At 38.2% G+C, this 27,088-nt stretch overlaps 3 protein-coding genes across 3 annotated transcripts; 1 reads left to right on the forward strand and 2 right to left on the reverse strand.

The window, feature by feature from the left end:
• The first annotated feature begins 2,256 nt into the window (after nt 1–2,256).
• On the forward strand, nt 2,257–9,623 carry LOC137747784 (probable alpha-mannosidase At5g66150). The gene is made up of 11 exons (XM_068487929.1): nt 2,257–2,322; nt 2,408–2,464; nt 2,587–2,721; nt 4,206–4,400; nt 4,538–4,649; nt 8,404–8,462; nt 8,584–8,691; nt 9,004–9,069; nt 9,155–9,267; nt 9,341–9,392; nt 9,507–9,623. Exons 1-11 carry the CDS (start codon nt 2,257–2,259, stop codon nt 9,621–9,623), a joined length of 1,080 nt encoding a protein of 359 aa, XP_068344030.1.
• Nucleotides 9,624–10,458: 835 nt separating this feature from the next.
• On the reverse strand, nt 10,459–16,807 carry LOC137747785 (alpha-mannosidase-like). Its single transcript, XM_068487930.1, has 29 exons — nt 16,583–16,807; nt 16,217–16,300; nt 16,042–16,130; nt 15,771–15,945; nt 15,536–15,655; nt 15,339–15,422; nt 15,163–15,234; nt 14,925–15,038; nt 14,743–14,843; nt 14,562–14,655; nt 14,280–14,447; nt 14,064–14,153; nt 13,902–13,967; nt 13,759–13,815; nt 13,459–13,678; nt 13,183–13,319; nt 12,988–13,053; nt 12,825–12,887; nt 12,617–12,688; nt 12,340–12,387; nt 12,053–12,172; nt 11,842–11,907; nt 11,604–11,716; nt 11,417–11,504; nt 11,218–11,328; nt 11,042–11,137; nt 10,907–10,954; nt 10,738–10,806; nt 10,459–10,644 (listed from the first exon to the last, which is right to left on the reverse strand). Exons 1-29 carry the CDS (start codon nt 16,805–16,807, stop codon nt 10,459–10,461), a joined length of 3,042 nt encoding a protein of 1,013 aa, XP_068344031.1.
• Nucleotides 16,808–19,653: 2,846 nt separating this feature from the next.
• LOC137747106 (26S proteasome non-ATPase regulatory subunit 4 homolog) lies at nt 19,654–24,154 on the reverse strand. The gene is made up of 10 exons (XM_068487118.1): nt 24,039–24,154; nt 23,766–23,879; nt 23,271–23,376; nt 23,024–23,138; nt 22,719–22,928; nt 21,945–22,257; nt 21,536–21,653; nt 20,900–21,003; nt 20,723–20,791; nt 19,654–20,120 (listed from the first exon to the last, which is right to left on the reverse strand). Exons 1-10 carry the CDS (start codon nt 24,048–24,050, stop codon nt 20,073–20,075), a joined length of 1,209 nt encoding a protein of 402 aa, XP_068343219.1. The 5' UTR covers nt 24,051–24,154; the 3' UTR covers nt 19,654–20,072.
• Nucleotides 24,155–27,088: the final 2,934 nt, after the last annotated feature.

The following is a 27,088-nucleotide window of genomic DNA, read 5'->3' on the forward strand; positions in this document are numbered from 1 at the left end:
GTCAATCAAAATTTATCTTAGTACACCCAACATACTTTCCTATACTACCCTCACATCCCAAACTTTCTACATACATCCCACATTTTTCACATACATTCAACATTCTCTCATTGTTCATTCTCACCACATCTCCAAATTTCAAGACTCTCGCTAAACATGTAAATGCTAATTATGAGGTCAATTACATGACATTCGATTGTTGGTTTATTTTATTGGTAGAGCACAAATCCAAAATTTGTATCCCTATCTATTACTCCTCTAGAGTCAATCTCACAAAATTTTGACCCAAAAAAACCGTTTATTTTGTCCTTATCGTTAAAACTCAAAGTTTTCAAGCATTTTTCATTAATTTTCCTTTCTTTTTATGGTACAAAACTTAAAAAGAAAGTAGTGCCAACTGTCAAACTTCCCACTTAGAGAAAAATTTGTTTGTGTTATAATGGATTTATTCTTTTTTTTTTTTTTTTTTGAGATATCGAAAATTTGTTTTGGAGTAGTTATAGATTTTGATAACAAAAAAAAATGTTGTAGCTCTTACAAAATCCATAATGTACGTCTGGTTCCGAATTCGTAACATTTTTTTATTTTTAGGGTTTAGGTTTCTATCAATTTGGGGGTTTTTGTCAATTAGGGGTTTTAGGATTTTAGGGTTTGGGTTTAGACAACCAATTTAAAGTTAGGGTTCATATTAGTAAATAATTTGTGTATTCAACTTCTTTTAATTTTTTTGGGGCTAAATAGTCATTTCATGTGTATATGAGTTACTTAATAATACATATTTATGTGGACTGTGTATTCAATATTATGTGGGGTACTAATGAAAAAACCTTAATATTAAATATGACGTGCCAACAAGTGTGTTAGATTTGTACATTTAAATGATATTTCTCAATTGCAAACTACGTGTATGATCAAAATTTAAGGGGTGTGCCATCTACGTTTAAATGAAAATTGTTAACCCAAAAAACATCAAATGTGACAGATAATTAACAGGAGGGAACATCGATTAAAAATATAATAACATGCTTGTTTAATTAATACCATTACCAATGTTTCAATTTTTTAATCCCTTTGAAATTTGGAGCGATGCTTGAATCCAACGTGACATATAATAGCATACATGTGTGCCAAAATAGACAGCATCCGAATATTTGTATGACTAGTAATCCTCGTTACCATACGATTTTGATATCCCAACAATCAAGACGAAGACCAAATCACCAATACATGCATACTGCCGAACAGAGACCATATTAAAAAATTGTGTTTTGTTTGAATGTGTTTGTCGTGTAGATTTATTATCGGGAGGACTGCTTATACCAATCGTTGATGCAGATGAGACCTACAATCCAATAGCGGTTTATGTAGCATATTTCTTGTTGCTAGTTGTTGAACAACGACATTACTGGAGACAGATGTTTTACCTGCTAGACTTATTGGCAAGTTGAACACGAGTTTATGGCATCGCACAATTATTTATCACCATCATGAACAAAGCGAGAAGGATGTTACTTAGTAGTTACCGAAGTAATCACCAACAAAGAACACAAAGTAAAAACATCGGCGTTGGGAACAATGTAAATATTAATTCAATGCAGAGATGCATATCAATGTTGCAAGTCTTTTGCTCGAACGCCATCAGTTTATCTGAAGCCGTATGAAGCGAATGTGATAAAGATGTACTGGTGTAGAAACGGAGCTTTCTGACCAGGCGAACAAACATTGATCCAAATTTCAATCTACAAGCTTAAAGGTCATAATCTGAGTTGAGAGACGATCACTAAAGGTTGGCGAGATTTGCTGCCAAGTAGAAGCATCTTTCAGCACAAGTTGGCAACGGACATGAACTGGGTGATTTCAGCAAAAGTTACGCTGAGCTCAACCAGCTGAGGCATTCCAAGTTTTCCTATCCTATCTCGAACTACCCAGCAACCAAACAAAGAATAACAGGAACATATAACAATAAAGAATCAGAAGTTAGAAATCTCCGCAGATCAGATTGACAGCATCGGCCTGGGCTTGAAACCTCGACGGAGTGTAATCGCTCGTTCCACATCCACTCCGAATTATCAATGCAGATCATTGTCGCCTGTCCAGCAATGCAAACCGACCAATTAAACAAACAAAATTTCCTTAAATTTAAACCCTAATTCCCAAGAAAGACGATGAATTTGGGGGTATTTGAACTTGCAGTGCGGAAATTAATCGAGGGCGTGAAGAGGAAATTAGGGTTTCGGGACTCTTACCTCGAGAACCATGGTTGCAGACTGTGAAGAGAGATCGAGAGAGATTGATCGAGAAGAAAATATAAGTAGAGGATTGGTAATTCTTCTTCTATTTTCTGAACTTATGGACAAGTTTCCTGTGCGATTTCTTTCTATCATTCTCTTTTAATTGTAAACTTCAGGTTGTGGTGGCATATAATTCGCTTGGATGGAATCGAACTGAGATTGTCAGGATACCAGTGAGTTTTTCTGAAGTTAGCAAGTTTCCCTTCTTGTTTGTTAACAAACTTGCCTTCCTTTTCAATATAACTTGAGAGTGACAATTTCAACCAGGTTAACGACGCGAATCTTGTTCTTCAAGATTCCTCCAGGAATTTCCTCCGCTGTGATGGAAAGTCCGCAGAATGAGACTGTTGAAATCGGACCTGGAGATCTGAACATTTCCTTTTCTTCCGCTTCAGGAACTCTCGAATCGATGTATAATATGAAAACACGAGTAAGTTGTCTAACATTTCTCAAACATTAGCCTTGCACAATCATTTTTACTTACTTCCATAGTTTTCTTTACATGCAAGAAAGAGTGATTTATATGTATCATAATGTTGGAAATTCAAATAAAAACAGGCTGTAAAAGGTTGCTTCTAGTTGTTAGTTTCTTTACAGGTTGTATCCACACATGCTGCAACTACAAAGACTAAAGTTTCCTCCATGTGCTAGCTGAAATGGTGATGAAAGACAGCAAGTGTGCTGCCATGTGATGTGCTAACAGGAAGACAGCAGTGTGCTGCTGTGTATTAGCCGAAAGAGTGTTGATTGCAAGCTGGAAAGATAGCTGCATATGTGTGCTAGACTGTCCAAAGTTCTTGCATGTGTTTTAAAGGGTGTAAAGATGTTAAACACCCCATTCATTGCATGTGTTGTTGCATTGTTTATCAATTTCTGTTTTGTATAAATAGGCCATCTTGCTAAGCTTTATAGCATCCCATCCAAATCCCATTTCCATTCTCATTTTCAGCTTGTAAGCTTTAAGAGTTGTAAACTCTTCTAATATTTCAAAGTGTTTGTTATCACCAAGCTTGCTACTTCTTTCATATATCAAAGTCCAAGTGTTTTACCAAAGCTTGTTGCTTCCCTCCTTTCTCTATTTCTTTGTCCAATTTTATTGAGAGTGAAAGTGAGAGGTGTGATAGAGTTTGTAAACTTATCACCCACATATTTTGGTATTGAGTTAGTAAACTCTTGTGAATACCAACAATTGGTATCAGAGCCAGAATACCATTTTGGCAAGTGCAGTAGCTATGGCGTCCAATTTAGTGCAACTCCAAGTTCCCACATTGAAGAAAGAAAATTATGAAAGATGGTGCATCCAATTCAAAGCATTGTTTGGATCACAGGAGCTATGGGAAGTTGTCAGTAGTGGGTATGTTGTACCCACTGCCGAGCAAGAAGCCGTATATACTGCGGATCAAAAGAACACTCTCAAGGACTTACGAAAGAAGGACCAAAAGGCGCTGTATCTTCTATACCAGGGTTTGGAAGATTCAACGTTCAAGAAGGTTGCAGAAGCAACAACGAGCAAGCAAGTATGGGATACACTCAGTACAATCTACAAAGGAGTAGATCGAGTCAAGAAAGTGAGGTTACAGTCACTTCGAGCAGATTTTGAAACTGCTCATATGAATGAAGGGGAGAGCATCTCCGACTATCACTCAAGGCTCATTGTGATAGTAAATCAGATGAGGAGAAATGGCGAGAGACTCGATGAAGTACGAGTTGTGGAGAAGATACTCCGGTCACTCACATCTAAGTTTGAGCATGTGGTGACTGCCATTGAGGAATCCAAGGATTTGGAGGTGATGAGCGCAGAGGAGCTACTAGGATCCCTCCTAGTTCACGAGCAATGCATTCAGAAGAATGCAAACCCCACAACGCTAAAGCAAGCTTTGGAGTCAAAGTTGAATATTGACAAACCAAATGAAGGTCGTGGGCAGTGGAACTCACGTCGTGGGAGTTCATCTAACCGTAGCCGAGGACGAGCTCGAAGAAGAGGTCGAGGCTATGCACAAAATCGAGGTCAGTCTCAAGAGTGGAGATCTACTCGAGGAAAGGCGCATATCCAATGTCACAATTGCAAGCAATATGGACATTATGCCAATGAATGTTCACATAAAAATGGTGAGCATGTCAACATGGCAGAATCAAGTGGAAATATTGATGAAGAACTTACAGTCTTGCTAGCACACCATGATTCTAGTAGCCAACAAGATGTTTGGTATTTGGACTCTGGTGCAAGCAATCACATGTGTGGAAAGAATGAGTTTTTTGCTGAGCTCAAAGATGGGGCCTATGGATTTGTAAGTCTTGGTGACTCCTCAAAGTTGCCAGTTGAAGGCAAAGGGAAGATCAAGATCATCCAGAAGGATGGTAGAGAAGAATACATCTCCGATACCTACTACATACCAGGTATGAAGAGCAACATTCTGAGCATTGGTCAACTGCTCCAGAAAGGGTACATTATACATATGGAGAACATGCTTCTCACTCTCAGGAATGCAAGGAAAAAGCTTATTGCACGTGTTCGAATGTCAAAGAACCGGATGTTTCCGTTGAATTTGAACACAAAGATTGGAAGCTGCAACATCTGTGTAATGGAAGATGAGTCATGGAAATGGCATCTTCGATTTGGCCATCTTCATTTCAATGGCCTAAAGTTGCTGTCAAGTGGAGGTATGGTTCGTGGTCTACCCCAAATTGAAGCCACGCACCAAGTATGTGAAGGTTGTGTGCTTGGCAAGCAAGCACGACTATCGTTCCCTGTTGGTGATACATGGAGAGCAAAGGCACCACTGCAGTTGGTGCACACAGATATATGTGGTCCATTGGATCCCATGTCTTATGGAGGTAATAGGTATTTTATTACCTTCATTGATGATTTCAGTAGAAAGACTTGGGTCTATTTTCTCAAGGAGAAGTCAGCTGCCCTAAAAATTTTCAAGGAGTTCAAGGCACTCACAGAGGCTGAAAGTAACCACAAGCTTGTGGCTGTGAGATCAGATAGAGGTGGAGAGTACACTTCCAATGCTTTCCTAGCATACTGTAATGAGCAAGGAATTAGGCATCAACTTACTGCTGCCTATACCCCAACAGCAAAATGGGATAGTCGAAAGAAAGAATCGAACCATCCTTGACATGACAAGGTCCATGCTTAAGGAGAAGAATTTGCCAAAAGAGTTATGGGCAGAAGTTGTAGCTTGTTCGATTTATTTGTTGAATCGATGTCCAACAAAGGGTGTCAAGAGGATGACACCATAAGAGGCTTGGAGTGGATACAAGCCGAATGTTACACACCTAAGAATTTTTGGGTGTGTTGTATATGCTCAAGTTCCAGAAGCCAAGAGGAGGAAACTTGATGATAGAGGTGAGAAGTGTGTGTTTGTGGGCTATAGTGAAGAGTCCAAGGCATACAAGCTCTACAACCCACTAACTGGCAAACTAGTGGTTAGTAGAGATGTCATCTTCAGTGAGGAAGAGACATGGAAGTGGAACAACAAAGAAGTCAGTAAAGAGAATATCGTCTCCACTGATTTTGAAGAACCAGAAGTTGTACCACCTATTGAGCAACAGCCTGCTCAAACAATCACAACAACTCCAGTGCACAGAATTGCAAGGAGTGGTCCTACATCTAGTGAGGAAAGCAGCTCCTCAACTCCAGTGAGGTTAAGGAGTCTCACAGAGATTTATGGACAAGAAGAAGAAGAAACCAAATTTTTCTCCTTCTATGCAGACCATGAGCCTCTCTCATTCAATGAAGCTGTGGAAGAAGATTGTTGGAAGAAAGCCATGGAAGAAGAGATCCATGCCATCGAGAAGAATGACACTTGGGAGTTGACAAAGCTTCCACCAAATCAAAAGGCTATTGGTGTTAAGTGGGTGTACAAGATCAAACGCACTGCAGATGGGAGTGTAGATCGGTACAAATCAAGGCTTGTAGCAAAGGGCTTCAAACAGAAGTATGGAGTGGACTATGATGAAGTCTATGCTCCAGTTGCAAGACTTGACACGGTAAGATTACTAATCTCTCTTGTCGCTCAGCATAAATGGAAAATTTATCAATTAGATGTCAAGTCAGCCTTCCTTAATGGAGTTCTTGAGGAAGAAGTGTACGTGGAACAACCGGAAGGCTTCCAAGTACAAGGAGAAGAAGAAAAGGTGTATCGTTTGAAGAAGGCTTTGTATGGCCTCAAGCAAGCACCACGAGCTTGGAACTCAAGGATTGATAACTACCTTCACCAAAATGGATTTCAGAAATGTCCATACGAGCATTCAGTTTACATGAAGAATGGTGCAAAATGGGAGTTCTTAATTATTTGTCTCTATGTAGATGACTTGTTGTTTACAGGAAACAATGAAGTAATGTTCTGTGAGTTCAAGCAATCCATGTTCAGTGAATTCGAGATGACTGACAATGGATTAATGTCATACTTTCTTGGCATAGAAGTGAAGCAAGGAAGTGACGGTATCTACATCTCTCAACAAAAGTACATGAGAGATATATTGGAGAAATTCAATATGGACAAGTGCAATATTGTCAACACTCCAGTTGCAACTGGATTGAAGCTGTCCAAGGAAGGAGAAGGTGAGTTTGTAAACTCAACCGTGTACAAAAGCTTGGTTGGAAGCCTAAGGTACCTTACAATCACAAGACCTGATATAGTTTATGGTGTTGGACTTGTGAGTCGATACATGGAAACACCAAGGGAGTCTCATTGGCTGGCCGCCAAGAGAATTTTGAGGTACATAAGAGGTACTTTAAACTATGGTCTATTTTATAATTTTGGTGAAGATGCAAAATTATTTGGTTATTCAGATAGTGATTGGGGAGGTGACCAAGATGAAAGGAAAAGCACAACTGGCTATGTGTTTTTTCTAGGATCAACAACTTTCTCATGGACTTCAAAGAAGCAATCAATTGTTGCTTTGTCAACATGTGAAGCCGAGTATGTTGCTGTAGCCTCAACCGTGTGTGAGGCAATTTGGTTAAGAAATCTGTTGAAGTCAGTGTGTCATCCACAAGTGGAATCGACTGTGATTCATGTGGATAACGTGTCTGCAATCAAACTTGCAAAGAATCCTGTTCAACATGGAAGAAGCAAGCACATTGATACCAGGTTCCATTTTCTAAGGGACCATGTGAAGCAAAAGACAATTGAGTTTGTCTATTGTCACACAAAGGAACAAGTGGCTGACATCTTCACTAAGCCACTACCAGTTGAATCATTCCGGTTATTGCGTGAAATGCTAGGCATGAAGGCGTTTTGATTTGAGGGGGCGTGTTGGAAATTCAAATAAAAACAGGCTGTAAAAGGTTGCTTCTAGTTGTTAGTTTCTTTACAGGTTGTATCCACACATGCTGCAACTACAAAGACTAAAGTTTCCTCCATGTGATAGCTGAAATGGTGATGAAAGACAGCAAGTGTGCTGCCATGTGATGTGCTAACAGGAAGACAGCAGTGTGCTGCTGTGTATTAGCCGAAAGAGTGTTGATTGCAAGCTGGAAAGATAGCTGCATATGTGTGCTAGACTGTCCAAAGTTCTTGCATGTGTTTTAAAGGGTGTAAAGATGTTAAACACCCCATTCATTGCATGTGTTGTTGCATTGTTTATCAATTTCTGTTTTGTATAAATAGGCCATCTTGCTAAGCTTTATAGCATCCCATCCAAATCCCATTTCCATTCTCATTTTCAGCTTGTAAGCTTTAAGAGTTGTAAACTCTTCTAATATTTCAAAGTGTTTGTTATCACCAAGCTTGCTACTTCTTTCATATATCAAAGTCCAAGTGTTTTACCAAAGCTTGTTGCTTCCCTCCTTTCTCTATTTCTTTGTCCAATTTTATTGAGAGTGAAAGTGAGAGGTGTGATAGAGTTTGTAAACTTATCACCCACATATTTTGGTATTGAGTTAGTAAACTCTTGTGAATACCAACACATAAATCACTAGGTTGATGTACCAATTCAGCAGAGCCACTTCTGGTATAATGCAAGGGGAGGTGGTTTACTGTTCTCGAGTGTCAAATCTCTGTGCTAGGGTTGCGATTTACCTAATTACAGAACTCAAGCCAGTCTTTGGAATACCTTGTGTCTTTTGTACTAACATAAAGTTGTATGATCTATTGAGCAGAATCTGGTGCGTACATATTCCGGCCTTGCGACTCCCTTCCAAATGCTGTGTCAAAATCAGTATGCCATCTTTCCATGTCACTATGTATTTGCGAAGCCTCATTATATTCGTTACATGTGTTTATCTTTGTACGTTTTAGCTTGATATACATCGTTGGCCATTCTAAAGGTACAATTGAAGGTTGTCCGCGGACCTCTGTTAGATGAGATTCACCAAAAGTTCATCTCATGGATCTATCAGGTCACCAGACTATACAAAGATAAAGAGTATGCTGAATTTGAATACACTGTGAGCGATATATACTTACAATTTTACTCTCATGAAAAACAGACATTACGCTTTATTCTGAAATCAACCGTGTTTGTCGTTCTGATATACTTTTATTTTTAAAATCGGTCCAATTCCAGTAGAAGATCTTGTGGGAAAAGACGTCATCATGCGAATAACAAAGAATATGACCACAAACAAGTGTTTTACACTGATTCAAACGGGAGGGATTTCATAAAACGGGTATTTCTTGATGAAGAGACGAAAATTTGTCTCGAGTGTTTTTAATTCATAAGGGTTATATAAATGCTGACTCGAGTCATAGTTTCATAGGTTCGAGACCATAGATCAGACTGGTCCCTTTTGGTTAATGAACCTGTAGCAGGAAACTACTATCCAGTAATTTTCTCAGCACTAGTTCACATGAAAAATGGTTTGAACTGTTTAAGGTTCTTATTGACTCCGGTATGATGTTGTTTTTCAGCTAAATCTTGGGATGTTTACATCGGATAACAAATCTGAATTCTCCATCTTGGTTGATCGCGCCACTGGAGGATCCAGCATTGAAGATGGAGAAGTAAAGCTGATGCTTCACAGGTTTATTTTAGACATACTATCATAATCTTGATGTGTCCACATGTTAACCTGATTTTCGTTGTTCAAACGCAAGGCATCTGATGTATGACGACTCTAAAGGAGTGAATGAAGCCCTTGACGAAATTGTCTGCATCAACAAAATTAAATGCGATGGACTAACGGTACAATCTTACACCAAAACAGATTCATTATGCGCCTGATCACGTTATCTTTATCTTGGTTCATATTTTTCATTTCAGATGCGAGGAAATTATTATGTGAGCATAAACCGAGTAGGGGATGGAGCTCGCTGGCATGGAACAACTGGACAAGAAGTTTACTCTCCACTTGTTCTGGCTTTTACTCATGAAGTATGACTCGACTGCTACATTAAGCGTCTGTTTGGATTGAAGGATGTCGATTTGGATTTCATAACTAGCTCTTGATCTTGTAATATATTTGGTATTGTTTAGAAATTGGAGGACTGGACTGCATCTCATGTGACAAAAACATCTTCCATGGATCGAAATTAAAATTTGCCTCTCAATGTTGCTCTAATTACTCTTCCGGACACTTTAAAATGTGAATTTACTGTTGAACGAATATATAGAGCGTCTGTTACTCTCACTTTTTCACTCACCCTTGTTTTACAGGAATTGCAAGATGGAAGTGTACTGCTTCGTCTAGCGCATCTATATGAGGTAAGAAGATAATTTTTACACTCCCCCTCCGTGTTTGTTCCGGAATGAACTGGGTACTAATGTGTCACTCACTTCCTCCATGTTTGTTGCGTGTTTTGGCAGCCAAAGTTCCTGAGTTTTCGACATTGGCCAAAGTTGAACTGAAGAAGATGTTTACAGGAAAAATGGTAAGTATAGCGTTGTTCCAGTCTATGATACATTGTTTTATCTGAAATAGAAACTTAAGTCAACGCATCTAATCGGGCACTGTTTCGCTCCTTATAGTTAAGTAGCTATAGTCCTTCGTACCTGTCAATCACAGTTTGGCACATATACAAAAAATAATTCACTAATAGCATGCCATGTCGGTGATTTAGTAACTTGATTGGTGGTGTGTTCAACATTCCTCTATAGATTAACATGAGGCTTCTCTCTCTCACCCAACCTGAGTTACCTCAGTCCAATCGAATTATATATCATTTATATAGTTCTGACATAATTTTCATGCCATACCTATTGCTTGCGCTGCAAGTTATCTCAACACGAAGGTGCGTATCTCCATGGGTCCAAGCTCAACAACAAGAGTTGAGCCATCGACGGGCCCCCCTCTAACCGGTGTAGGTACATCTCCACCGTCACCCTCGACTTTCCATGCCATCTTCTTCATCTCCGACTTCTCTTGATTTGCAGACAAGCTCATTTCCTTCAACTCCTTTATCTGAAAAGTACAATCACCAACATGCACATTATGGCAATCGTCAATTGTACTGTAAAACGTATGTCGGGCAAAACAATGTACAATAAAATGTACCGCTTTTCCTGTAAGCATCTTCTTCAGTTCAACTTTGGCCAGTGTTGAATATCGAGGATCTTCGTCTGCCTGGTAGAATCAACAGCGTAAAAGAAGCGAAAACAAACTAAATTAACTGCATTATCAAATCAATTATGTCGCTAGCGCGTTCTTTTGCGTATCTTTTTACCTCATATAGATGAGCTAACCGAAGGAGCACACTACCGTCATCCAGTTCCTGCAAAACTAGAATGTTAGAAAGAGAGCCAGAGAGAGAGTGAAAATTAATGAGCACTCGCCTCGTTGTTCAGTGGTTTACAGTTACCTGAAGAGTAATTAAAGCAACATTGAGAGGCAAGCTGTAATTAGAATCCATGGTAGATGATTTTGTCAAATGTGATGCAGTCCAATCCTCCATTTTCTGAAAATTAAAATCGTATATTATAAGATCAACAGCAATGAAGCTTTACTAAGTCTTCTGTAATTATGGTGAAGTCATACCTCGTGGGCGAATGCTAGCAGAAGCGGAGAGTAAACTTCCTGGCCAGTTGTGCGGCGCCAGGGGGCACCCGACCCTGCCTGGTTTACGCTCATATAATAGTTCCCTCGAACCTACGAAAAATATAAAACGTACAAGAAATAAGCGTTTTTACTCTAAGTGCATAGAAATAGAAACTACCATTGTTGTATAACATGATACCGTTAGTCCTTCGCATGTATTTTCTTCGATGCACACTATTTCATCAAGTGCTTCACCCAGTCCACTCGGATCGTCCTCAAGTAGACGCCTTGTGTTTCAAGCACAGAGAATTAGGTCAACATATCCATATCCACAATAAAGCAATTATTTGACCTAGATACTGAAAATTAGTCTGTCGGAATCACACCTATGAAGCATCAGCTCTACTTGTCCATCTTCAATGCTTGATCCTCCAAGGGCACGATCAACCAAGACTGAGAACTCCGATTTGTTATCCGAAGTAAACATTCCAAGATTTAGCTGAGAAAACAAGAAGATAACTACCGTTAACAAAATTACTATTAACTGATCACACCATATATACAATGAGATTAGCTAGTTGTGGTGTATGTGCGTATATCACGTAAGAAAATTGAAGAAATTACTGGATAATAGTTTCCTGCCACAGGTTGATTAACCACAAGGGGCCAGTCTGGTCTATAATCTCGTACCTGCAAAACCATGACTTAAGTGTTACTTAACTTTTCCAAATTTCAGAATTCACAAGACAAATCAATGATAAACCAGCAAACTTCATCCTTTAAAATTTTCCATGTAGAATACTAATTTGTATGAGAAATTCGTATGTGGAGTTACCCGTTTAATGAAATCCCTTCCGTTAGAATCGGTGTAGAACTCCTTGTTTGTTTCCATGTTTGCTGTCATTCTTGTGATGACCTCCTTTCCCACACTGTCGTCTGTGGGAATAGGACCGATCTTCAAAACAAAAATATGTCAGAACTACATGATTTCAGTCTAGCAAGATAATACTTTACTGCTTTGTGTAAAGAGAGGATTCATCGGCCCGGATGAATACGGTGGACATTCAAAGTAAAGGCAATTATGCTTCCATTGTCCAAATAAATGGAAGGTGCGTGACTCACCGTATATTCAACTTCGGCATGCTCTTTGTCTCTGTAGAGTCTAGTGACCTAATAGCAAATGAAATCTTTCGTTTAGCAAAATGCAGTTGGTAACAACATAAGACAACGTCAACTTCAATTTCACTTCTGTATTACGTTTTATTAGGGTCCAAAATGATGTGTATAGCTCGCTAATGGACGTAGAACCTCATACAAACAAATTCAGTGAGCTATTTAAGCATTTCCGATACAAAAGACGTTTCAACCAGAGAAAGCAATTTGACAAAGTGCCAATAACCTGATAGATCCATGGACTGAACTGTTGGTGAATCTCATCAACTATCGGTCCACGAAAGACCTTCAAAGGAACCTGTAGAATAAAATAAAAACTTTAAGAATTTATAGTGAAGAACCAAATATTATCTCTCAATCCTAATTTTATAAACTGAAATTCTATGTAATTCATAGCGTGGAAAGTGCATGACAATACGCAAAATAAGGCTTACTGATCTTGACACAACAGTTGGAGGGGCACCATTAGGCCGGAATACGTATGCACCAGAAGCTTGCTGGATAGATAACATAAACTGCATATTAGTTCAGCAGGCACTTCATCGACTGAAATTACGTGCTAAAGTAAATCAAAGTCCTAGCAGAAATTTTCGACACCTGGGAATCGGCATCGCCTCTGCTTGAACCATACCAGAGGTAGCTCTGCTGTATCGGTACATCAACCTGGTGAACATGATTGTTAATTAAAATTGCTTTAAACTTCCACCAGTCTAAATAAATAAAGTAAATCGGCTCTTCGTTTTGAGGGCTGTAAATCTAAACTATGTCACTTGCACATGTGAAACAACTTACTCCTGTTTTAGAATTATACATCCGATTGAGTTGTCCCGAAGCTAAAGAAAACGACATTTTCAGATCTCCAGGTCCGATTTCAATTGTCCCATTCCGTGGACTGTCCATCTCAGAAAGAAATCCATTTCCGCTCTTCACTACAGAAGTAAGGGGCACAAAGAAATGCAGATAGCACATAATTTATTCTAGTATACTTTGAGCACATGAGCTTCACAATGAATAACAACTGGGAATTCCCAAGGTCCTGAAGGAAGGAGGAAAGATGCGTACATCTACGTTTGGTAGTACTTCTTGAAACGAAGTATGTGTTCCAACCAAGTGGCGGCACGGAGACTTGAAAGATTAGCCAGTACTTTGGAACTTGGTCTGGTGGCTGTCCCAAGTAGGCTTTTACGTAGAAGTTTCTTAAATTCGCTGTTACATTGTCCAAACTTACATATTGTACCTCAAGAATATTTCCTGAAGAATCTTGAACAGAAAGAGTTGCATCATTAACCTGGTTGAACAGAAAAAGTGAGCAAACCTACACTATGACTGTATGACAGCATAAACTAGATGCGAATAACATATGCTCACAGGAATCCGAACAATCTCAGTCCGATTCCATCCAAGAGGATTATACGCCACAACGACCTGAAATTGAAGAGAACAAACGATAAACAAAAAATTTCATCCACGAATTATCCACAAGTAAATTAGAAGAAAAGGAGATAAAATACCAAGCTCTTCCCTTGTGGAATATCTTCCTCTGTTGGAGGGCAGTAACTGATATTGAGTGATTGACACTGTTTAACAATGCAACATTAGCAAATTATAAGTATATCCAGAATATTAGCATTAATGATCCAAACGCAACAGATGACAATGAACTGAAGTATCACCTGGCCAAAAGTCGGTGTTGAGTTTGTACATTGATCTCCTGTTTTATTTGTAGTTAGACACAAAAGAGCGGAACTGACAACAGCTTCTGCCTATAAAATGTCATTATGCTACATAAGATATCTTAGGCAGATTTTAGCACAGACGATGAATAACAGTGTCCGAGACAAATGCAAAAAATCCAAGGATCAAAATGTGTGGAGATACTAGCTGGAGACCTCAGAAGCTCCGATGAAAAGGCGCTTTGCGTAGTCATTTGTAGTATGTTGTTTGGCAGTGCCGGTGACTGCATCATGGTGCTGTGCGGTTCCTAAAGCATCTGCCAGGCCATCAGTATTGGAACCATTTGCTCTCCGTCCAGCCAGAAATTCTAGTTCTCGTGCCGCCTATTTTGCAAAAATAGAAGTTCACACCAGAGTACCACTTGGATTGCACTTAAAACTGACGGAACGCATCAGATGCTATAGATGATTACCATAAGGACTAATTTAATTTCATACCAAATAATATCCGCTTAGCAAGCGGATATATCCCTTCAAACCTGGGCGACTAGTGAAAAATCCAGTCCAATAAGCATCTACCGCATCTGCATACCTGTTGGCAATCATTGGTATGCAATAGATTAAGTCAGTAAGTCCTGTTCTGCAGATAAAAGAGGGAAAATGAGAGAATAATACTCACGGAAAATAATCCTCAGTTTTCAGTGGCCATGACTGGTTTGCTGCATTTTTAGCATCGGTATAGATAGATGGTGTAGAATACAAGGCATTAACTCGACCGTCCTGAAAACAAAAATAAGCTCAATGATGCAACTTTGAACATGAAATCCACACAATAGTATGAGGTTTGTGATTAAACTCTACCTTATTAACATAGTGAATTAACTTGTCCATTTGTTTGAACCATGATTCTGCATATTGGTACTGGAAATCATCACCCATTGTCCACATAACGTGATTCGTCCTTGTCACATTTGCCTGCACACCAAGATCATTCAATCATTTCTCATATACATGCTTCAGCTTTCACCATGAGATAAAAGAAAATAAGAAAATTAAAGGAGCACTTAAGAACACATAAACTTCATAATAAGGTAATTACTTGTGTAACTGAAGCGCTGATGAAATCGCTTACACGCTGTTCAACATTGTAGTCGAACAGAAGAGGATTATCCTGCAGTTTTATCATTCAACAGATAAGTTGACACCTCATTACATCCACCCTGAAAGAACATCAAATACTTGATGGGAAAAGTTACTCTTTGTTGAAACTAGAACCTGGACAGGGACGACGTCGTCAAATACTTCGAAATGGAAACCGGGAGGTGGATTATAGTTAACCGGAAAAGCATTGGCAAAAATCTGCAGAAGGCCCGGTAGTTGTATAGTAAGCATTAAATTACATTTTTTATTTAAGTGAAAGTTAAAAGTTTTGTAATTAAAATAGTAACAGTGCAGGAGTTGTAGTTCTAAACCTGAGATGAAGAACCGAAAGTTTTGGATCCACGCCATATAACTTCGAGAGACTTATCCTCCTTGCGCTTCGCTCTGTCCTGATAATCAATCCTTGCAAAATGCACAGAATCAAACCCGAGCTGCAATAACATTGTAAGAATCAACTCCACCAAAATTATACGATACAAAATAAAGTTCAGATTCAAGCACATGACAAAACCAACATAGAAAAATAATGAAGCATAACAAATTGACCTCAGCTGTGAGTAAGTAAGCTTGCACGGCAGAGTGTCCAAAGGGATCAATCTGCCATCCAGCACGAGGCGTCTTGTTGAACTGCGCCTTTATTGCACGGTGACCTAGCGTCGTTTGATCAATCATGTCTATGTAATGGGTTGTTGCTTCATCATGCATACACCAACCACCATTTCTATATATACAATAGAAATTCTTGTAACAGATTAAAAGATGCAAACCAAACACATTTCTTTACGCAAATCAATGATTCAAGTCGATAGAAGCATACACAAACTCTAACTGCCCGGCATCTACTAGTTTTCGCACGAGAGCTTGAATTCCCGGACTTTGTGTTAACCACCATCTTTGGAAGAATGCCTAATATTCATGCTAAACAAATCAGAAAACAGAAAGAATTAAAAATTGAAAAACTTGATCATGTTGGGGTGCTTAATTACTCTTACCATCTCAGCAAACACAAACTTCCTGTTTGGATCACGAACCAACGATTCAACAACAGAATCCAACGTATTCTCAACACAAGCACCCTAATCAAAATGAGCAAATTCATTAACTAGTTAATGATTAAAGTAACTAGCATATTAAGACAATCAAAAGCACTTTTGGCAAAAACCTTATAAGGTGTTTTTGCATCATAAAACCACTTTTCAGTGAAAGCAGTTGGATTTTTTGCAAAAACGCTTATCAACAGAGAGACCCTGAAAAGCATTTCTAGCAAAAACGCTTATCAAACATAGGTGCTTCTACATAAACCGTATCAAACAAACTCCTATATTGTGTACAAATTTGAGTGTCCATTATTGTATGACCTGAATGGTGTTATTTGATCCAACATAGTACTGATCAACCGTCTTCAACCACCCGACATCATCGTGAGAATGCGCCACCAAATGAACATTCAGTTTTCCCTCTACCACGCCACTCCCCGTCTCATACTTCACAAAACCGCCGCCAAAAGCCTCCCTACACAAACAACCCACAACCAAAACAACCACAAGCCGAAAACCCAACTCCAAAGTTTCCGCCTTCCCCATTTTCGAAGCCCGAAAAAAGGTTTTCGCTCTGCCGAGTTATATCAAAAACAGACTCCGCGAGTCTGTGACCTGTTGCCACGGTTGTTAACCTTGTGATTGGGAATTTCAGGTAGGACAGGACAAAAGAGGCCTCGGTTTCTCCGTTGGAATAAAATGGCCGGCCTAAATATATAGAGGGTGAGACGGGACTGGAATAAGGTGGGCAGTCTGTACGAGGGCGTGTAGGGGGGATGGGGCTCCATTTTTGCGAGCTTGGCAAAGCTTGTGGCCTTTTGAGATATCAAATTTAATGGCGGCATCTGTGACAGAGGAGCCGTTATTAAATTCTTCAAACGATGGGGAGTGAATTGTAAACGGCTTAGTTAATTTACGGCCACTTTTTTGGCCGTTAGATGTGGATTTGTGTTTGGTTTTGGCCCTTTGGGGGTGAATTTGACGGCTACAGATTGTCCTTAGGTTAATCCCAATGCTTATAATCGCAAACTACAATAATATTTGTCACACACAAATTGAAACGGACACATTCACGCTCTAGAATACAGGCCTTTATGTAAAGGGGTCTTCATTTTTTTCAAAAAATGAGGATTCAATGTGAGGTTCACTCCACATTGAATTTTAACGATCCGAACTATCTATTTTATAATTCTCGATTCATAGATTATCCTTGCACAAATTCAATTCAATCCAAAACCATTTGTCCATTTAATTATCAAAATAAAATTTCATTGTTTATTATATAACAAAGTATTTGTTAATTTCTTTGAACCCAATTAGATGTCTTAAACATTTCCGATTTGGCTAATATTTTGCAAGGATGATCTATAAGGTGCAACTTGAAAAATAGACGGTTCGGATCGTTAAAGTTCGATGTAGTGTGGACCCCACAACTAATCCCATTTTATAAAAAAAAAAAAATGAGGATCCCTTCTCTTAAAGATTTCCTACAGCTCTAATATTAAATATGGCGTGTCCACAAGTGTGTTAAATTTGTACGTTTAAATGATATTTCTCAACGGTAAACTACGTGTCTGATCAAAATTTAAGGGGTGTGCTATCTACACACCACTTTTAACTTTCCACACACCCCTCTTTATTTCCGGCCGTCAGATCAAATAAATTGAAGAATATCAAATAACAAAAATTAACAAGGAATGTGTGAGAAGTAAAAATGAATATGTGGATAATATACCGTAAGTTTAAACTTGACAAAATCACATACAACATGATATAATACAAACATGCAATGCGCGTAAACACAATTGTAAATTGTAGATTTGAATATGCGATCGTGCTTACACACATTAATCGCATTTATACATGCCCCATTCTCTCTCCCAATCCCACTTATCCGATATAATGGTTTATCTATTCCAATCCAATTCTCAGTGCCAAGCGAGACATTTGTCTACACGTAATGTTTCATCGGGTCATTCATTGTGTTTGTTCACTTTTAACTTGCATATCGGGATACCGATTTCATAGGCTCGTTGTCTCCTTTTTCTTCATATATGGAGAACTGTTCAACTCTCGAACCCAAAGTTAGAAAATGAGCCGCGGGAGCATCTTTGGTTGACAAAGACGGTTGATATGAAACTTTTGCAGTAAGTTTTCTTCTTTTCAAACTTAATGTAATGATTGTGTGTGAAAATTACTTTTGTCTCTATTTTTGTTAGTTTTTTCAAATGATTATACAACTCTATTATATTCTTTACCTTTTTTTTTTAATTTTTTTAGAATAAACGATATTATTTACATTAAAGGGAAAGAGGTTGGGCCCTTGATTAATGTTGGAAGCATCCTTTGTGTCAATTTTTATTAGGAAATATTTGGTTCCATCTTACTCATTACAGCTAGAACAGAATCTTATGACAATTATATTGTTTGTACATGCAAAACTCACACAATCACTTACATACAGATTTAGATTCTCTCCCCTTCCTCCTCTCCTATTTGAACGCTCAATATTACGCTACATCATCTTGTTTTACTTTCTTTGCAGAAAGAGAAAGAAGAAGACGAAATTGAGAGAAGAGGGTAGGAAGGGGAAAATGGAGGGAAGAGAATCCAACTCTCTTACATTCGATTCTATTTGAGGTAAGTCTTATCATCGTATGTGGGGCACGTGTATTAAAGTTTTTCAAACTCTTAGCAAGCGTGTCAATTTTTGTAGTACAAGAGTAAATCAATACGAAATTGAGAAAATTGTTAACCTAAAAACCATCATATGTGATAGATAATTAACAGGATTGGACATCCATTAAAAATAGGGAACTTTAACGAAAAACCATATTTTTACACTAAAAAATCAATCTTGGTACTATTCACTTTACCCTTTATTTTGTCTTTATCGTTAAACCTCAAAGTTTTCAAACCATTTTCATTAGTTTTTAAAAAATATAATAACATGCTTGTTTAATACTAATACCAATGTTTCATTTTTTTAGTCCCCTTAAAATTTGGAGAGATGCTTGAATCCAACGTGACATATAAGACCATATGTGTGCCAAAATAGACAACATCCAAATATTTATATGACTATTAATCCTCATTTTGCATACCATTTTGACATCCCAATAATCAAGACGAAGACCAAATCACCAATACATCATACTTGCCGAACAGAGACCGTATTAAAAATTGTGTTCTGTTTGAATGTGTTTGTCGCGTAGTTTGATTACCGGGAGGACAGTTTATGCAAGTGAGTGACTATCAACCGTTGATGCATATGAGACCTACAATCCAACAACGGTTTACATAACTGGAGACATATTTTTACCTGCTAGACTTATTGGGAAGTTGAACACGAGTTTATGGCATCACGCAATTATTCATCACCATCATGAACAAAGTCAGAAGGATGTCACTTAGTAGTTACCGAAGTAATCACCACTAACAACAAAGAACACCCAGTAAAAATATCGTCGTTGGTAACAATTTAAATATTAATTCAATGCAGAGATACACATCAATGTTGCAAGCCTATTGCTAGAACGCCATCAGTTTATCTGAAGCCGTATGAAGCGAATATGATAAAGGATCAATGTACTGTTGTAGAAACGGAGCTTTCTGACCTGGAGAACGAACGTTGATCCAAATTTCAATCTACAAGCTTAAAGGTCAGAACCCGATTAGAGAGACGATCACTAAAGGGTGGAGAGATTTGCAGCCAATTGGAAGCATCTTTCAGCGCAAGTTGGCAAGGGACATGAACTGGGTGAATTCAGCAAACGAAACCTGCATTTGAAAAGACAACTCCAGACATGCATCATTTCTCCTCCTCTTTTGGTGGTTTGTCTTCGTTCTTCTGATCAGGCTTAGATAGAGAACAAATAAAATAATGTCAGTAAACAATATGGACGAGTGTAATTTAATCAAACAAGTAAATCCAGTACAAGAGGTTTTCCAAGTGTTAGAAGCAATTGCCTGAGTGACTTCTCTCACTCATAGGTACAAGAGATGCTAATTGGTTTTTCCGCCTAGCCCCCACACCTAGGTGCTCTAGTTGAACATCTTCGACAAATGTTGTGTAGAGACCCCAATTAGAACCTATTAAGGCAATACGAGGACTCCAGAAGAAGCACTATGGTATAAAACTAGATGTGGCTCCTATGGGGGTTCAAAGAAGCCGGGAGGATGTTAAAGCTCTTGTTATGGATAAAGCCTGTAGCTGACATAACTGGTTCACAAATTCCACTAAAGCATAAGCACTCAGTTGGAAACACAGATAACACACAAAAGTACTACTGACCTTAATGTTCCTATCCTAAAGGGATGACCAATTCAATGTCACATCAATAACTGTCAATGACATACATTTAGAATTCATTTTGTCCGAAGCAACAGGTCAGCACACATTGTATTAGCACTCTAATTTCTTTTGTTCATAAAACATACTCAGAAGTTTGATAATCTCACCTCTGACTGGTTTTGCATGGAAGCAAGCAAATCTTTAACTGAAGGATCATTTGGGTCAACCCCTGGAAGCTGCAGAAACATTTAAATGTCATGTGATTAATTTACTAGAGGAGATGGTTTATACTGCACTTCTCCACTGGGGAGGGAAGGAAGAAAATGAGAATGTTGTAGACATACCGAGGCAAGGATGGAAGACACGAAAGACTGGTCGGCTAATAATTTACTCATATCTTTCTCGCTACCAGAATCTTTTTCACCTTCCTGAACAGACAATTGAAGAGCTGCAAGCACCAAATATGAGGAATTAAAGCTTAATACTTACTTACATAACAGTCATTATGATATTGGGAAATTACAGAATATATGACCAAGGAGAACCATATTAATTAAATTCACCAAAGCAGTTCTATCACATGCTAAGAATTTCAGTGTTTCTGCCCATTATTAAATGGACAGAACCAAATGATAAGCACAAAGCTTAAACAGCACATTTTCTGAAGTGAAATGACTCAAAATGAGCAACACATACTAAATGGTTGAGGCTTCACATTTTTTGCAACAGCATCTTACACTTGGTCTCTTAATTCCTAGTCCAACCAATGAGAAATAGCAAAAACCTAAGGGGTTGTTTTGTATCCTTCTCAGATCCTATTTTTGGTTTTTGAAACTAATGAATATTAAGTAATTTAGTTACATGCATCATTTTGTAACACAAAAAAATTGGATCCAAAATGGATACCAAATAGGGCCTAACATGTTCTTCAACCTATGCATCCATGCAAGACTGGAGTATGGTAAAGTGTAAAAACTCACCTAGAGCCAACTCTGGATCAGTTGCCTCGGACATATCCGTGTCTCGAATATCATGGCTGGAAGCAGGTTCATCCATCGACATCGCAAGGGCCTGTTGTAGCAGAGCATTCTCATCATCCTGTTGTCAGTTTATGGTCAGTTTACACATAATTGTTTTTCTTTCATGCCAAGGACAACACAACACAAAAGATAAGGCAATGTAACTGATAAAAGAAAAGGCATAACGAAGAATTAACAACATTTAAAACAACCCAAGAAAAAGATCAATTAGAACTCGAGGGTGCTAGCAAACTTCATGGTATGTCAGGACATGAGAACGTATATTCTTGTAATGCTACACCCTCCCTCAACTCCTTATTCATAAAATAAAAAAGAAAAAGAAACAAGGAAATAAGGAAATGACACCCACCATGAAATCACTACTCTTATTCTCAGCTTCAGAAGTCCCAACACTGGCACGCTCCGTCATCGTTGCATCTTGTGAGCTGGATTGCCCCTCCACTCCTTTTTCCTGTTTGCCAGCATCCTCAGCTGCTTTTTTAGCAGCTGCTTCTTGTCTGGCCCTCTCCTCTTCCATTGAAACTCTAAGAGCAAGGGCAAGCTCAGGATCCAGGTTTGGATCCACGCCAAAATCAAAACCAGAGACACCACCCGCAGCAGCAGCAGCAGCTGCCGCTGCAAAACCACTCCCACCTTCCCCATCCCCAGTGAAGATAGGTGTACTGCCATAGTAGAAAAGGAAAGATAAATAAAAAATTCCAAGGGTAAATTTCACCAATCCTCCATGAACTGTCTTTTGTATCCTGTACTAGTTTTGAATTTCAAAATTCTGACAAACAAACCCTTAATGACATTGATGTTTTAATTCATCCAAATCCTAACTTTTGAACCAACATGGCTCATAAGTGTTGAGGTACCACTGACTTGACCACTTTGTTATAAATTATCAACAAAACTTAAGATTTGGAACAACTAAACAAAGTTTGTTAATTAGGGGATTAAGTGTTACATTTATGGATTTTCATATAAAAAAGTGCCATATTTAAAGTTTTTTCATATAAAAGAGTATCTCTTTAAAGTTCAGGGTGCTGAGACCCAAGTTAAATTCAGGGAGTCAGGGGTATTCCCTCAACTTTTAAACATTAAAATTTAAAGAAATTAAGGAAGCAATCAAAACACTGACCTTATAAGTACATCAGAAAGAGCACTTGGACCTGCTGGTACATGAACAATGTGACTGGTATCATTATTGTTCACAGCAGCAAGTAGTGCTTCTAGCTTCTCTGACTTATCTTCATCTTCTTCACCAAAATTGACAATATCAAGGGCTACACTGTTCTTCTTTAACTTCCTTCCAATCATCTCTAAAAGCTTTTTCTCATGTTTGACAGGACTGAAATACACATAAGTCAAAGTCCTCAATATGCAATAAAACAGCAAATAAAAAAATGAAAAAAAAAAAAAAAAGCAAGGCTTGGAATTATGAACCTTCCAGCAAACACGATAATTCTCTGTTGCTGTTTCTTATTTTGGCGATGCTTGAGAGCCAATTGAGCCACCTGAATGCCAGCAGCCAGGTTCATCTCACCACCGATTTCTAAACCTAGATATTCAAAAGGGGTCAAAATATCAATGAATGCATTCTATTACAGACAACAAGCAAGACTCAATAACAATGGGAATGAGAATGTAGTCAAGAATCATATGTGTGAGATATTAAAGTAAAAGTAGTTACCATGCATGCATGCAAGAATCTTGCCTAGATCACTGGTTGGAGTGACCAAAACGCGAACACCTTTTCCTGCCATTGTGAGAACTCCTACTGTATTCTCCGGATTAGACTGTTTACAAAAACCCATATCAATATGAGTGCACTTGGAAAACCAAAATGAACCATTAGGATCATATATCTGACCCAGCAACCAAAACCAAACTACAAAAAGCGCGTCTCCTTCCCTTTCTCGATGCAATGAACGCACCAGAACACAATCAAACAACAATCTACAATATGGTGAACAACAGAACGCAATTCAAATCCCAAAAGGTACATAATTCCAATGAAGCAATGCTTAGTGGGAGATTATCTGTAATCAACTAATGCAAAAGTTAAGCTGAGTTCAACCCACCAAGGCAATCGAAGTTTTCCTATCCTATCTCAAACTACCCAACAACCAAGCAAAGAATAACAGGACCAAATAACAATAAAGAATCAGAAATTATAAATCTTTACCTGGGTTTTAGCTCCGCAGATCAGATTGACAGCATCGGCCTGAGCTTGAAACCTCGACGGCGAGTAATCGCCGTTCCGCATCCATTCCGAATTATCAATGCAGATCATTGTCGCCTGTCAAACAAACAAAACCGAACAATTAAACAAACAAAACTTCCCTGAATTTAAACCCTAATTCGCGAGAAAATCCAAGAACTTGGGGAATTCGAACTTGCAGTGCGGAAATTAACCGAGGGCGTGGAGGGGAGATTAGGGTTTCGGAACTCTTCTTACCTCGAGCACCATGGTTGCAGATTGTGAATAAAGATCGAGAGAGATTGATCGAGAAGAACATAAAAGTAGAAGATTGAGGACTACTTTACTTGCAGAGGAGGCTGCCTTCCTGTGCGTTCTAATTATAATTTTGTAATTTGCAATTATCAGGTGCGGACCAGGACTTTTGAGTGAAAACTGTACCGAGAATTCAACCAGTGCGTTGTCGCCACGTAAGGATTGAGTCCTCGGCCCGGCCCAAAAGGACTTGCATGGATTGTAGTAGCCCAAGCCCATCTATTACCGACCATGATTCTGGGCCTCGTGCTTTTCTAACTGGATCATTTTGCCAGAATTCGGACCAGAATTCAGACCAGTTAGGGTTTGCATAGTCTGAATCCCGTCGCACGGGTGCCCCATATACGCGTTGTAGGGAAAAATTTATACATAAGAAATTCGATTAAGGAAGTGATCTTAGACCTGGTTTGGTACTGAGGTGATTCTGAAAAAAGCTGGTATCAAAAAAAGCTGGGAGCTATTTTTGTGTTTGGTAAACATTCAGCTTTAGCTTTTTTTCACAGTTTTGGGTGAAAAAAAGCCAAAAACAAGAAGCTGCAAAACCTAGCTTTGAAAAACCGGCTTTTTTTCACATCTGTTTTACATAAAAGTTTACCAAACACTATAATACTGCTTTTTTTTTTCAAAAGCACTTTTACAAAAAAGTTTACCAAACACTCTACTGATTTATTTCACAGCTGCTTATTCTCACAGCACAGCAGAAGCAACTTTTTTTCAAAGCACAGCAATACAAAACCAGCCCTTAGTAACATGACCTAAATTTTAATATCTTGTTATTTGATTAATCTGTTACGAATGGATTTGTATCTTCTTTTGCTTAGTTATGATCACCATTCTATTTAGAGAACTTTAACGAAAAGTTCTTAGTACTGTTCACTTTAATGAAGAACCACATTTTTACACTAAAAATCAATCCTAGTACTATTCACTTTACCCTTTATTTTGTCCTTATCTTTAAAACTTAAAGTTTTCAAGTCATTTTCATTATTTTTCCTTTCTATTTATTATGGTTAGATAAGTTTAAATTTCCAGATTTATGTAGTGGATATATACAAATCTTAAAAATTAAATTTATCTAATGATAATAAACAAGATGATGAGTAAAAATCACTCAATAAACTAGTTTTTCATGCAATTCACGCTCGATTAAAAGTTGGTTTTCATTAAATTAAATGATTTAAAAGTTATGTTTCTTGGCGAACAAATGCAAATTAATCTTGTACTATTGTGTATAATGCATACATCATTGTTTATATGCTTTTCTAGGAAAGACCCCAACTCCCCCTTAATCGCTTATTTGAAACGTATTATATGGTTTAATGTTAAAAAAGAAATGGACAACCAAGTTTGAATGGTCCAACCAGTGAAGTATCCAAGTTGTTTCTCAAGGAAACAAATAGATATACTATGCATATAAAATGCTGATTTACCAAGTAAAAGGGAAATATTGTATCTACAATCTCTTGATTTCTTTCTTTTCCTTAACTAATTAATATGGGTAATACTAAAGAGATTAAATTCGTAGACCAAATTTTGTAAATTAAATGACATGAAAGTTGATGATTAGATTATGACTTAAGCGTTGATAAACGTGCTCAATCCTATTAGTAACAGATCACTTAGTTTGTAAATTTTGTCTACAAATTTAGTCTAGCTCTAGCATTACTCAATTAAGAATCGTTAATGATTTAGTACCTACCTATTGGCATTGGGTTGCATCCGAGCTACTAATTACATTCCCCACGAGGATTCAGGATCGTATTTAATGTAATGTCAATATGAGATGATAATGAATCTCTTGTTGTTTGATTTATCTTTCGTACAAATGATCACTTAATATTTTTCATTTACAAACTCACGTTATAAGGCTTGGCGTTTTTTATCTTTACTTGGTCTATCTCCATTATGTACGCCGCGTCTGATAGTGATGTATAGTTCCTCTAGGTTTTTATGAAAGTTCCTCTGGGTTGCACAAAAAGCCAGTATTAGTATTCTTCCTTTTATGGTCTGAACACAAGAATCTTGTCTGATAAGTGTTGGAATCACCACGTGCGCGTGGCGAACTCGGCAAAATATAAATCCATCAGTCTATTTCTTTTCGTTTATTTATTTTTGCGGAGCTAGCTTTGGTTACTGGATTAACACTTTAATTTTTCATAGAGTTTATAGTGTGCCGGAAATTCTGTCTGACACAATTGATATACCAGACCGTATTCTCAAATACAATATGACATCTTAGGTCAATAATACAGCGTGAAGTATTTTTTACGCTACATTTATCATTGACACGAAATATTATGATAACGATGTTCTTAAACCTCCATGATTTGTGTGACAACCCGTTCCAAATTTTATGTTTTTATTTTATTTTAAAAACGTGAAATTTACGAAATTGCCCTAGAGGTAAGGACTTTGACTTCCGTTGACCATCGACTTGAGAGATGTGGGACTTATTCTTTTAGCATATCCTCGTAGTACTCGTTGGTACGAACGTATAGGCGAAAGCCATTTGCAAGTCAGGATTATAACAGTATAGTTACGGACGTTCGAAATTGGTTATTCAAGGTTTAGTGTTAATTAAATTAAATCCTCACTTTGTGGGGTGAAGCCAAACCAGAAATGAGGAAAAAAAAAAAAAAAAAAAAGGGAAGTGGCTTTCCCGTCCACCCACATCCACCACAAGTTCCCATTTTCCAAGGCCAATTCCGGCCAACTCTGGTGGAGTTTTTCGACGCCACCACAACCATCTTGAAGCTCTCATTCCCCTCTACAAAACCCACCCAAGAACCACCTTGATTAACCATGGTATGTGGCGGTTTGAGGCCACGAAAGTCGACGAAAATCAACGGTGTTCCGGCCACTCTTTTTTATTTTCCGGCAAATCGGCAAAGTGATGGCTGATGCCACCACTTGGGCTTTGTAGCCCATCATCCCAGGAGAAAAACCCAACCAACCTTGACCCCGTTGGACCACTGTAGAAGACGAATTGACAT

This window comes from Pyrus communis, chromosome 10 (genome assembly GCF_963583255.1).
Source record: "Pyrus communis chromosome 10, drPyrComm1.1, whole genome shotgun sequence".
Taxonomy (NCBI): Eukaryota; Viridiplantae; Streptophyta; class Magnoliopsida; order Rosales; family Rosaceae; genus Pyrus; species Pyrus communis.

Coding starts and splice junctions, on each gene's coding strand:
- LOC137747784 (XM_068487929.1), top strand. CDS start 2,257: ATGGTTGCAGACTGTGAAGAGAGATCGAGAGAGATTGATCGAGAAGAA. Junction 8,692..9,003: donor ATGCTGAATTTGAATACACT/GTGAGCGATATA, acceptor ATAGTTTCATAG/GTTCGAGACCATAGATCAGA. Junction 9,393..9,506: donor ATGAAGCCCTTGACGAAATT/GTCTGCATCAAC, acceptor TTTTCATTTCAG/ATGCGAGGAAATTATTATGT.
- LOC137747785 (XM_068487930.1), bottom strand. CDS start 16,807: ATGGGGAAGGCGGAAACTTTGGAGTTGGGTTTTCGGCTTGTGGTTGTT. Junction 14,448..14,561: donor TGCTAAGCGGATATTATTTG/GTATGAAATTAA, acceptor TTTGCAAAATAG/GCGGCACGAGAACTAGAATT. Junction 11,329..11,416: donor ATACATGCGAAGGACTAACG/GTATCATGTTAT, acceptor TATTTTTCGTAG/GTTCGAGGGAACTATTATAT.
- LOC137747106 (XM_068487118.1), bottom strand. Junction 23,139..23,270: donor GATTCTTGCATGCATGCATG/GTAACTACTTTT, acceptor TTGAATATCTAG/GTTTAGAAATCGGTGGTGAG. Junction 22,258..22,718: donor CTTTCTGATGTACTTATAAG/GTCAGTGTTTTG, acceptor CTACTATGGCAG/TACACCTATCTTCACTGGGG.